This window comes from Perognathus longimembris, chromosome 23 (genome assembly GCF_023159225.1).
Source record: "Perognathus longimembris pacificus isolate PPM17 chromosome 23, ASM2315922v1, whole genome shotgun sequence".
Taxonomy (NCBI): Eukaryota; Metazoa; Chordata; class Mammalia; order Rodentia; family Heteromyidae; genus Perognathus; species Perognathus longimembris.
The window spans coordinates 14571424-14583637 of NC_063183.1; the positions used below are offsets into that span (position 1 = coordinate 14571424).

Sequence of the window (12214 nt, forward strand, 5' to 3'; positions counted from 1 at the left end):
GTCTGAGGGTCTTGACTGTTTTTCTTTTCTTTTTTGTCATTCTTGGGGCTTGAACTCAGGGCCGAGGCACTGTACCTGAGCTGCTTTTGCCCAAGGCTAGACTCAACCACTTGAGCCACAGCGCCACTCCCAGCTTTTGCTATGTATGTGGTGCTGAGGAATCAAACCCAGGGCTTCATGCATGCTAAGCAAGCACTCTACTACTAAGCCACATTCCCAGCCCCATAGAGCCTTGATCTGCATCAGGCTGAGCTACATAGCAAAACCTTGACTAGAAAAAAAGAAGGGGTGGAGGGAAGAGATAGACATCACCATTAATTTGGTGAGGATTACGAACACAATGACTGGATCTGTGGCTCAAGCAGTATAGTGCCTATTTAGCAAGTGCAAAGCCCCAAATTCAATCCCTACTACTGCCAAAAGAAGTAAGAAGGCCAGGCGAAGATTGAGAACTAAAAACAAGACCTTGATTATCATTCTGTCAGCAGTTTTTCAGTAGAATATAAAACCACAACAGAAAATCTTCATGGAACACTGTAATAACATCAGTTGCAATGTTAGAAATCAAAACATATCATCCCCAAGTCTGTTGGGTTTCCTGGGACATGAAGAAGAGGAAGAGAATTAGTCTGTCCTGATTGTCTGCATAAGGGAAATTGCAGGACCAAGAGAGTCTGAATGACAAACGACACCTTGTAATAAACAGCATGAAACTCTAGGACCAGGGTCCTCTTGTAGTGAGAAAGTGATGAGTTTCATTTTCAGCATTTGAATCAAATGATATGGTGTGCCACTTTGGAGAACAGTATGGAGGTTTCTCAAAAAGCTCAATATAGACCTACCCTATGACCCAGCCATACCACTCCTAGGCATCTATCCTAAACAGCAAACCCCAAGATATCAAAAAGACATTTGTACTTCCATGTTTATCGCGGCACAATTCACAGTAGCCAAAATATGGAAACAACCCAGATGCCCCTCCACAGACGAATGGTTCCAAAAAATATGGTACTTATACACAATGGAATACTACATAGCGATTAGGAAGGTGAAATATTGTTATTTGCAGGGAAATGGTCAGAACTCGAACAAATAATGTTGAGCGAGACAAGCCTAGAACACAGAAAACAAAGGGGCATGATCTCCCTGATATATGACTGTTAAGAAAGGGAGACGGAGAGACAGTAGAGACCAAGTCTGAAACAAAAACTGCTTGTCAAATAGTATTCCCCACAGGATTGGAGCAGCGATCCAACAGTATGTAACTAAAACCAAACAATTACTCAACATATAAAGGTCAAAAATTGACCTCTCAGGGGAATATAATAGCTCAAAAGCTATGTATGTACGTTCATATAAGACTACTGTCGACATATTGTCTAATATCGACATTACATTTAAAGCCCTAGGCGAACATTCTTGGGCGTGGCCACGTGGCTACTGTATATGTTCTTGATACATTGTATATTGTATATATGTCTACCTGACCTAGAGAAGGGATAGAAAAACAGGGCATAAGATATCACAAGAAATGTACACACTGCCCTACTATGTAACTGTACCCTTTTGACACAACACCTTGTCAAAAAATCTGTGCTCAATTAATAAATAAATTAAATTTTTAAAAAATGACATGGGTGTGGGCTGACCATAGCTGCTGTGCAGCAGGTATTTCATCAGGAGGTGAGATATCTGGGTGCAGAGGGGCCAATTTGCAAGAGTGAATACAGGTAGGCTTCTACCAGATCAAAAATCTAGAGAAGATGGCAAGTAGTCGAAGTGGAAGAGCCACAAAGGGTATCTAGAACTAGGAAAAAAGCCAAGTTTCCACAAGAACATGAAGGTGATGGACTGAGGCATGAAGAAGCAAGATGATCTGGTGGTCATCCTATGTAAGAAAATAAAGTGCAGGAGCCAGGAAAAGATATTTAGACAAGGTAACTCTCTTAAGCGGGTAGAAACCACAATGGAAGCGACAAGTGGCAGGAAAGTCAAAGCGGAAGTGAAAGCAAGCACAGAAGATTGCAAGGTATGATAGTTGGAGGCACAGAAAGGATTTGTTCCCTGAGGAAAATTCCAGAGTGCAAGCAAAAGACAAAATCCTGGAGGGGCAGAGCTAGCCTGAGCCATAGAGGTCATTCTTCATTCTGTGGAGGGTTTAGACCTGTACATTGGCATTTAAGAATAGTTAAGAGTCCCTGGGGAGAGGAAAACGTGCCTTGTGGCTACAGCTCACCTGACTGCAGAAAAACCTTCAGGCTATGTTTCTGGCATCCTAAGTTCCATCCCAACTTGGGCTATAGGAAGACATACCAAATCCCACCCACCCCACCCCTGACCTGGTCCATCTCTTTCTCTTTCAGGATAGGATTTTTGGGCCTTGGTCTCATGGGAAGTGGCATCGTCTCCAACTTGCTAAAGATGGGTCACACAGTGACTGTATGGAACCGGACTGCAGAGAAAGTAAGTACTGAGGGTAGGACATACTGGTCCCTGGAATGTGGGTCACTACTCAGTGTTCCACATAGAGTAAAGGCGAAGCCAAACCTAATCTTGACAGATAAATGTTATTAGAAAAACTAAGGGTGTTACTAGAAAAACTCAGTGCCTAGGGATGGAGGTGTGGCTCCAGTGGTAGAGTGCCAACTGAGAAGCAAGCCCAGCAAGTGCAATACCCCGAGTTTAAGCACAATTGTCACACACACACACACACACACACACACAATAAAAATGTTCCCTGCTATTGCCTGAGTGATGCACAATAGGTTTGCAGATTTCTCTCTGGGTGTCACCTTTAGGTCTAGAAGTTAGATAACAAATAGTGACCACAAATAGCTTGAGGCCTGAGTCACACTCATGCTGGGTCCTGGCACATAAGGCACCCCAGGTCCACTGGTGTGGCTGTAGATTCTAGGCATTGGCTGGTGCTGAATTCCTGCTACTGCCAAAGTAAGAGTGAACAAGATGCCTCAGCTGCCTATCCCAGCAACACAAGGAACCTATAGATCCCTTAAAGAGCCTCTGCCCATCCTAGGTTTGCTTGGGGGCTGTGGATATGGCCTAGTGGCAAAAGTGCCTGCCTCATATACATGAAGCCCTGGGTTCGATTCCCCAGCACCACATATACAGAAAACGGCCAGAAGTGGCACTGTGGCTCAAGTGGCAGAGTGCTAGCCTTGAGCAAACAGAAGCCAGGTACAGTGTTCAGGCCCTGAGTTCAAGGCCCAGGACTGGCAAACAACAAAAAAAAAAACACCTAGGTTTGCTTGGTTTTGTGTGGGTGCTGGGGACCGGGAAGAGGGAATTGGCAGTTTGGAACTTGCTAGTCAGATGCTCTACCAGTGGCCCACCTTCCCAGCCCCATGCTGTTTTATAATTGGAAAACAGGACCACTCGTCCCAGACTAATGGACAGGGGGGCAGGAGAGCAAAACAGTTACAAACTTAGTTTTCAGCCTGTCCCAAATGCGATAGACCTTCCTGAGAGTCACTGTCCACCTGAGAAGGTGAGGCACCTGCTCCTATGGTGTGGCAGTGGACAGGTCATCTGAAACACTGCATAGTGATGCTCTGGCTTTGTACGTGCCTAAACTCTCATCTACTGTGGAGGCTGAGGCAGAAGGATTGCTTTGAGTTTGACCCAGGCTCAAGGCCAATCTGAACACCTAATGCAAAAACAACAAAAGGAAGCACTCTTCTAGTTCTTGTAAATAAGGGGAGCACACTGAGGAGGGCCCTCCCAGGCAAAGCTGGAAGCAGAGTATGAAGCCTCATTATCAAAAGGCTGCATAGACCAGCCTTAAGTTACACGGGGAAGCCTGGGGCAGCCTGGGGCAGCCTCTAGCAAGGCTGCTCGTTATCACTCTGTAGATTCAACACTCTAGTAAAGCTGCTCTGGACCACTGCTTAGAAATTTGGGAAGAGGGACCTGGGAATGTGGCTTAGCAGTAGAGTGCTTGCCTACCGTGCATGAAGCATTGGGTTCAATTCCTCAGCACCATGTAAACAGAAAATGCCAGAAGTGACACTGTGGCTCAAGAAGTAGAAGTAGCCTTGAGCAAAAAGAAGCCAGGAACAGTGCCCAGGCCCTGAGTTCAAGCCCCACAACCAACAACAACAAAAAGTAAATGTTCTTGGCATGCTTATTTTGAAATTGTAGGCTCAGTGCTGGTAATTTGAGAGCTCGCAAGGCATCATTGTAAGGTCAAACAGCCCCACTAGAAAATCCTTTGTCTACATTCTATATTAAAAACTATAAAACCTTTTAGAGCCTGCTTTATTAAGTAGAGATCTAAATTCAAAACAGAAAAACTTAGTATATAAAGACATTTGTTAGCCAGACACCACTAACTAGCTCATACCTATAATTCTAGCTACTTAGGAGGCTGAGATCTGAGGATTGCAGTTCAAAGCTAGCCTGGGCAGAAAAGTCCATGGGAGTCTTATCTCCACTTAACCACAAGAAACAAGGAAGTGGCACTGTGGCTCAAAGCAGTAGAGCACTAGCCTCAAGCATAAGAGCTCAGGGAGAGGGCCCAGGTCCTGAGTTAAAGCCCCATGATCAGAAAAAAAAAGAAGAAAGAAGGACATTTGTTGGTGTCTTTTACAGTAAAAGGAGAAATTTGAGGAGATCCATTTATTGTGTTAGTGCAGGTCTTAGGAAGCATGCCAACCATATGGATAAATGTGAATCGCACATAATACTAAAAACTGCATGCAAGCTGGTACACGTGGTTGATACCCATAATCCTTAGCTACTTCCAAGAGGCTGAGACTTGAAGGATCACAGTTCGAACACAGCCCAAGCAGGAAAGTCCTTGAGCCTCTACCTCCAAACTAACCATTAAAAAGCTAGGGTGGAGGCATGGCTTAAGTAGTAGAATGCCAGGCTAGCAAGCATGAGACCCTGAATTCAAACCCTAGGATCACCAAAAAGAAAAAGAAAAGAAAAAACCTGCATACAAAATACTAAATCTAAATTATTCGCATTACTGTGTGTCCATGTGTACAAGACAGTAGTGTTTGAACTCGAGGTCTGGTGCTGACCCTTAGCTTTTTTGCTCAAAGCTAGTACTCTACCACTTGAGCCACAGCTTCAGCTTCACTTCTGGCTTTTTACTGGTTAGTTGAAGATAAGAATCTCATAGGCTTCTCTACCTGGGCTTGTTCCAACCTTGATCCTCAGCTCTCAATCTCCTGAGTACCTAGGATTGCAGGAGTAAGCTACAAGCACCTAACTCTACTTCTTTTATTGCTAAGCTACAAGCACCTAACTCTACTTCTTTTATTGCTTTTGTTCAAATAATTAAAACCAAAATACTAATGATAAATTTTGTTAGGAAAGGGCAGCAGTGTGGGAAACCAGCTTGTAAAGGAATGGCAGCCAGAAGGAGGGGGCTCCTATCAGCCCTGCTTCCCAGTACAGTGCTGGCAACCCTGGGCACTGACTTTCTCTCCAGAAGCCAGACCTCTAGCTCTGCTGTCCCCAGCCCCTACTTCAGCCTCCTTCCTGGAGGCCAGCCATGTTCTGGGCCTGACTGGCATACTTGTGCACTACTGTAGCTCATGTTAGGATCTGTGACTTTTGCAGTGTGATTTGTTCATCCAGGAGGGGGCCCGCCTAGGAAGAACCCCCGCTGAAGTCGTTTCAACTTGTGACATCACTTTTGCCTGTGTGTCGGATCCAAAGGCAGCCAAGGACGTAAGGATCCCCCTCCCCTCAGCACCCAGGTCGTAGCCAGGAGAGCTGGCTGGCCTCCTCCCCTTCTCCCCTGCATACCGAGTGAGTCTGCATGTGGGGGCTGGATTTCCCATCTAGGGGTCATCTCCCATTGGGAAGGGCATTGGCCTACATTGAATACAGGCTTCCTTTACTTTGAAACAAAGCATGAAAATTGTACTTGAAGTCTGTACTGAAATGGCTCCTGAGCATCTGTTGAGCTTTGGGGCTAAGGGTACTTTTGGTCCATGGGCCAACTTCCAACGTGTAGCTATTGCTGAATTTGAACGAGTTAGAAGTTGAAATGCAGTGGCCATCCTGTTACACTGGGGACTGGTCAAATCAAAGTCAATACAAAGAGGACCCAAAATAAGTAATGAGATCCTGTGGAGGGTGCAAGAACAAATGGGAACGTTGTAGAAATACTATTTTAATCTTTGCATATTTAGTGGCTCTTCCCTTTTCAACCTTAATAGTTAATTCCTAATCAGGAAGTGAGCCAAAAAGCTAACGCACTCTGGTATACAGGAACTTCTGAGCATTGGCTGGGAGGCCAGGCTGTTGCTTCTCCTCTGTGTCCCCACAGCTGGTCCTAGGCCCCAGTGGCGTACTACAAGGGATCCGCCCAGGCAAGTGCTACGTAGACATGTCAACAGTGGATGCTGACACAGTCACCGAGCTAGCTCAGGTATCTCACAGGTCATTCTTGTGGGGCCCAAGACCCAAGCTGAACACCCAAGCCAAGTGTGGGTGGTTCCCCTGCAGGAGAGCTGAAGCCTCTGGAGTCTGAAGAGCCACAGAAAGTGGCAGCAGCTGGGTGGAGCGCCAGGCCCTGGGGCTGGGCTGTGGACCTCACTGTGAAAAGTAGCCAGGTTGCCACTGATTGGAGCCCTCCCCATTCTCCTAAACTACACATGAGGCAACAGGCCCTGTAGCCCCATGTGTATGCTAAGGGCGGTGGCATCAGGCCTGGGCAGTGTCCAGTGAAGAGGTCTATTCAGTCACGCCACTGGTATGGTCTTGTTCAGTGGAGCACAGGGGCAGACTGGCTCGCTCTCTGCCTGTGACTGACTGTTGAGTGTGTGTCCTGTCTCGCCTTCCACAGAGCAGTCCTTGGCAGGTGACAGTGTGGCCAACTGGGCCCTCCATGTAGATATGACCCCATTCCCCCCACTCTTGTTCCTCCTGGTGCAGTGAGGAGCCAGGGCCCCTGAGGATGCTGCTTGCTATGTCTGGGGAGCCTATGAGGCACAGGCCTCCAGAAGCCGTGGCTTTCCTTCACAGGTGATCGTGTCCAGGGGCGGCCGCTTCTTGGAAGCCCCAGTCTCAGGGAACCAGCAATTGTCTAATGATGGAATGTTGGTGATCTTAGCGGCTGGAGACAGGGGCTTGTATGAGGACTGCAGCAGCTGCTTCCAGGCCATGGGGAAGACCTCCTTCTTTCTAGGTAATGTTCCTGCCACCTCTGGGGCCATATCAGGCCTAGAGGTCGGGGACTGCGCCCGTCTTACATGGCCTTCCTGCCAGGCATTCTAGGGGAAGGTTTCCGTTGATGGTTACAGTGCCTAGAAGGAGCAAGAACCTGCTTTGTCACAGACAGGTGAAAGAGGCTCCCAGGTGCATGGTGAGGGCAGGAAGAGAGGCCCGCCTCCTGTGGCATTCTTGGCACGTGATTTTGACTCTCTGCCCTTGGCAGGCGAAGTTGGCAATGCAGCCAAGATGATGCTGATTGTGAACATGGTCCAGGGGAGTTTCATGGCCACCATTGCCGAAGGACTTACCCTGGCCCAGGTGACAGGCCAGTCACAGCAGACACTGTTGGATATCCTCAATCAGGGACAGTTGGCCAGCATCTTCCTGGACCAGAAGTGCCAAAGTAAGTCCCCTTTGTGTCTTATACCTTCCTTCATAGTAGGGCAGAGGAGCTGGAATCATCCCAGAATCATGCTCATTGAGTTGAAAGTTGCTCTGGACAGAGGCCTACATGGGATTGGGGCCCAGACTGGGGCCATACCTTTGTAAGTTAGTGGGTTCTAGCGGTTGTGCCCTGTGGAGAGGCTGGTGGGGAGGCCTGCAGGAAGTCTTATTTAAGGACCTTGACTTCTGATCAGTAGCTTTCCCTCTTCAGACATCCTACAAGGAAACTTCAAGCCTGATTTCTACCTGAAGTACATTCAGAAGGATCTCCGCCTGGCCATTGCGCTGGGTGATGCCGTCAACCACCCCACTCCTATGGCAGCTGCCGCCAATGAGGTAACATGATAGTAAATGACCAAGTGCCAGGACCCTGCACCTTCTTACTATTGGTGTTTCTCCTCTGCTGAGCTTTGTTTTGCTCTTTTCCTTTTTTATTTTTTCCACATTTTGTTTAGATAATCTCACTTTTTATTCGGAGCTAATTCTGACTGCGATTTTTCTACCTGTTAGGTCTTACACAGTTGGGGTGACAGGCATATGCACCATGCCGGGTTGTTTTGTTGTGATGATGTTCACATACTCCTCAGGCTGGCCTTGAACTGCAGTCTTGCCTGTCTCTTCCTTCCAGGTCACTAGGATTTTGCTTAGCCTATTCTGCTGGGTTTTTATGTGCGGTTTCTTTTTTTTTTTTTTTTTTTTTTCAGTTGTGAGAACTCCTGAACTCTGTCCCTAAACCATTTTTCTTAAGGCTAGCACTCTACCACTTTGAGCCATAGCTCCACTTCCTTTTTTTTTTTTTTCCAGTCCTGGACCTTGGACTCAGGGCCTGAGCACAGTCCCTGGCTTCTCTTTGTTCAAGGCTAGCACTCTGCCATTTGAGCCACAGTACCACTTCTGGCCGTTTTCTATATATGTGGTGCTGGGGAACCAAACCCAGGACTTTATGTATATAAGGCAAGCACTCTTGCCACTAGGCCATATTCCCAGCCCTCTACTTCCATTTTGATTGCTGTTGTTGAGTGATTAATTGGAGATAATAGTCACACAGGGACTTTTCTTCCCAGGCTGGCTTCAAACAGCAATCCTCAGATCTCAGTCTCCTTAAGTAGCTAGAATTACAGCCTGTTCCACTGTTAAGTTCAGGACCTCTCAACTTGGCTCTTTTTTCCAACCCCTTAATGTGAACACTTAGGGCCCTTGACTTTTGTCTTTCCCTAGTGATTTCTGCTTTGATTTATGGATTAAAATTTATTTAGTCAGGCATAGTGTCACATCTGTACTCCCAACTTCTTGGGAGGCTGAGGCAATAGTATTGACTGAGCCCAGAAGTTTAGGGCTAGCCTAGGTAAAACCGAAGTTCAGACTCAAATAAAAGTTTGTTCAACATTTGGAGATTTTTAGATACCTAATGGTTATTGATTTCTATTTTATTTTTCTTGTGACCTGAGGACATGGCCATGTGGTGTGTTAAGCTTTATATTTATCCAGACTTATGGCCCAGCAGATGGGCTTCCTTGTTGGTGCTACTACTTATGCAGTTAAATAGAATGTGAGTTCTGCCAAGTGTGGTGGCTCACACCTATTTAGAAAGCAGAAATCACAAGAATCATGGTTTGAGGTGAGCTTGGGCAAAAAGTTTGTGAGGAGCTGAGTATGACTTAGTGGTAGAGTGCTTACCTAGCATGTATGAACCCTTGGGTTCTATTCCTCAGCACCACATAAATAGAAAAAGCCAGAAGTGGTGCTGTGACTCAAGAGGTAGAGTGCTAGCCTTGAGGAAAAAGAAGCCAGGGACTGACTCAGGCCCTAAGTCCCAAGCCCCAGGACTAAACAAGTTGAGCCAGATACATGAGGAAGCAAAAATAGGAGGATCGTGGTCCAAGTCACTCCTGACAAAAAGCAAGACCTAGCCACTGGCAGCTCACACCTACAATCCTAGCTACATAGAAAACTGATGTCTAAGGATCATGGCATGGTCCAAAGGCAGCCTAGCCAGGAGAGTCTGTGAGACATGTATTTCCAGTTAGCCAACAAAAATAAGTAGAGTTGTTGTTCAAGTGGTATAGTACTAACTTTGAGCCAAGTTCATTGCTAGCCTTGCCAACTTAGACCTTGTCTCAAAATAAGGACAAAAGGACTGAGGTTGTATGTAGTTCAGTGGTCAATCACCTAGAATCACTTAGAATGGTCAAAACCCTAGGTTTGTTCCCTGGCATTGCAAGAAAATAAAGAATATGAGTCCTGCGGTTGCTGGGTGTATTTTGCAACTGTCAGACCAAACAACTTCCATTTTGTCTTTCAATAGTGATGGAAGGACAGTACCTTTTTGTACAGTTCTTTTCAATTGCAGGATGGCTGTTGAAATCTCTTAACTAGAAACCTGTGCATGGCTCACACCTATAATTGTAGTTACTTAGGAAGTAGAGATCTGCAGGATCCTGATTCAAGGCCAGCCAGTCAGAAGAGGTAGAAAAACCAAATAACTAACAAATAGCCAGGCTGGAAGCATGACTGAAATGGCACATTGTCAGCTGAGCAAGAACAAGGCCCTGAGTTCAAACTCCTGTACCACTTAGAAAAGAAATTCCAACTAGTAGCATTACCTGCTTTTCTCCTTTAATTCTTTTTTACATTGTTTGGCTTTGAGACATTGATGGTTGCTAGTGTCCTTCTCATGAGTTTAATTGCTAGTTACTCTGTAATGTCTGTCTGCTGTTTGTCATACATAGGCACTGCATGCAGCTCTGCCGTGCTTGCTTTTTTCATGTGTTGAGGGATCACACTCTGGAACTTGAACTCAGAGCCTGGGCACTATCCCTGAGTTTTTTTTGCTCAAGGCTAGCACTGTACTACTTGAGCCACAGCTCCCTTCTGGCTCTTTTGTGGTTAATTGAAGATAAGAACTCGGGGCTGGAAATATGGCCTAGTGGCAAGAGCTTGCCTCATATACATTCAGCCCTGTGTTCAATTCCCCAGCACCACATATATAGAAAATGGCCAGAAGTGGCGCTGTGGCTCAAGTGGCAGAGTGCTAGCCCTGAGCAAAAAGAAGCCAGGGGCTGTGCTCAGTCCCTGAGTCCAAGGCCCAGGACTGGCAAAATAAATAAATAAATAAATAAGAATCTCATAGACTTTCCTGCCTGGGGTTGGTTTCAAATCATGGTCCTCAATTATCAGCCTCCTGAGTAGCTAGGATTAGAAGCATGAGCTACTGGCACCCAGCTTTATGCTTATTATCCTTGTCACAGGGTCTCTCCTACGTTCTTCTCACCTATGTCTTTACATTTAACTTTTGTTTTTTATCAATAGTCCTTGGTTAGGGCTTACTTTTCAGCCATTCTGACAGTATCTACCTTTTAGCTGAAGTATTTCTTTTGTTAGCATGCTTTCAAATAATATATTTACAGGTCACTTGCACGTGCACTTTTGGTAAGTTTTGTGAGGTGTACCCATTCAGGCCACATAATGTGATTCAGGCTCCACACTGTAGGAGCTCAGAAGTCACATCTTAAGGTTGACCAGTCCATGGGCATTTAGCATCTGTATTGAGGTAACATTGAGTTTGCAGTGACCCCTTTGTCGTTGTTGCCTCTACCTTCATCTGTTCCTTCTCACCAACTTAATTATGAGTCTGTTTTAGAATTCTGTTTTCGGACTGAGGATATGGCCTAGTGGCAAGAGTGCTTGCCTCGTATACATGAAGCCCTGGGTTTGATTCCTCAGCACCACATATACAGAAAACGGCCAGAAGTGGCGCTATGGCTCAAGTGGTAGAGTGCTAGCCTTGAGCAAAAAAAAAAAAGAAGAAGCCAGGAACAGTTCTCAGGTCCTGAGTCCAAGCCCCAGGACTGGCCAAAAAAAAAAAAAATAATAGAATTCTGTTTTCATTTGCCTCCTCTTGATTTTGTGGTTGCATAAGGATTGCAATATGTGGCCTTACCTTCACGGGCTAAGCCAAGAGCAGAGTTCTGTGTTGTCAGGTGCAGGAGTACCCTCCACACCCAGAGGATGTCCTATAGTATCCTCCTGGCTATTGTCCTGTCATCCCCTCTGCAGGGAACACATCCCAAAACAAAATGGTCAGCACCTTCCCAGCAGCTCAAAGTCCCAAGCACCCCAACTTCTCAGCTGTGCACCTATAACCTCTCCATCTGTGTTATTTTACTCCTGTGTTTTTTTTTTCCAGGTGTACAAAAGAGCCAAGGCACTGGACCAGTCTGATAATGATATGTCTGCCGTGTACCGAGCCTATATACACTAATCTTTCAATGCCCCCACCATACCCCTCCATCTTTCCTCTGGCCTCTGTTCCTCACATGGGGTCGAGGTCCTGGGACTTAGCTCTGGACCAGTCCACCTGTCTCCATTTCCTTTTATACAGACTTTGTGACTTGCTGTCAGCCCAGTGCTTGGCAGCCCCTCTCTGAAATCCTGGACGGGGAGTGGGGCTGTCAGCAGGGTGGCTGATGAGGAAGCTCCTGGACTGGGCACTGGCCATGGAGTATGAGGCTGTGTGTTCTGTCTCTCTGCCTCTCTCTCTCTCTCTCTCTCTCTCTCTCTCTCTCTCTCTCTCTCTCTC

General features: G+C 46.3%; 1 protein-coding gene across 4 annotated transcripts in view; it reads left to right on the forward strand.

The window, feature by feature from the left end:
- The window catches only part of Glyr1 (glyoxylate reductase 1 homolog), a 31821-nt gene extending 19655 nt beyond the window's left edge, over nt 1-12166 (forward strand). For 2 of the 4 annotated variants that reach the window (XM_048332229.1, XM_048332231.1), the window contains 7 exons: nt 2364-2463; nt 5590-5700; nt 6305-6406; nt 7003-7165; nt 7415-7594; nt 7847-7971; nt 11822-12165. In XM_048332229.1, coding sequence (XP_048188186.1) covers nt 2364-2463; nt 5590-5700; nt 6305-6406; nt 7003-7165; nt 7415-7594; nt 7847-7971; nt 11822-11896 — 856 coding nt within the window. In that variant the 3' untranslated portion in view covers nt 11897-12165. Of the gene's footprint in view, nt 1-2363; nt 2464-5589; nt 5701-6304; nt 6407-7002; nt 7166-7414; nt 7595-7846; nt 7972-11821 lie in introns of all 4 variants that reach the window. The other 2 variants (XM_048332233.1, XM_048332230.1) reach the window with 2 other exon arrangements.
- Nucleotides 12167-12214: the final 48 nt, after the last annotated feature.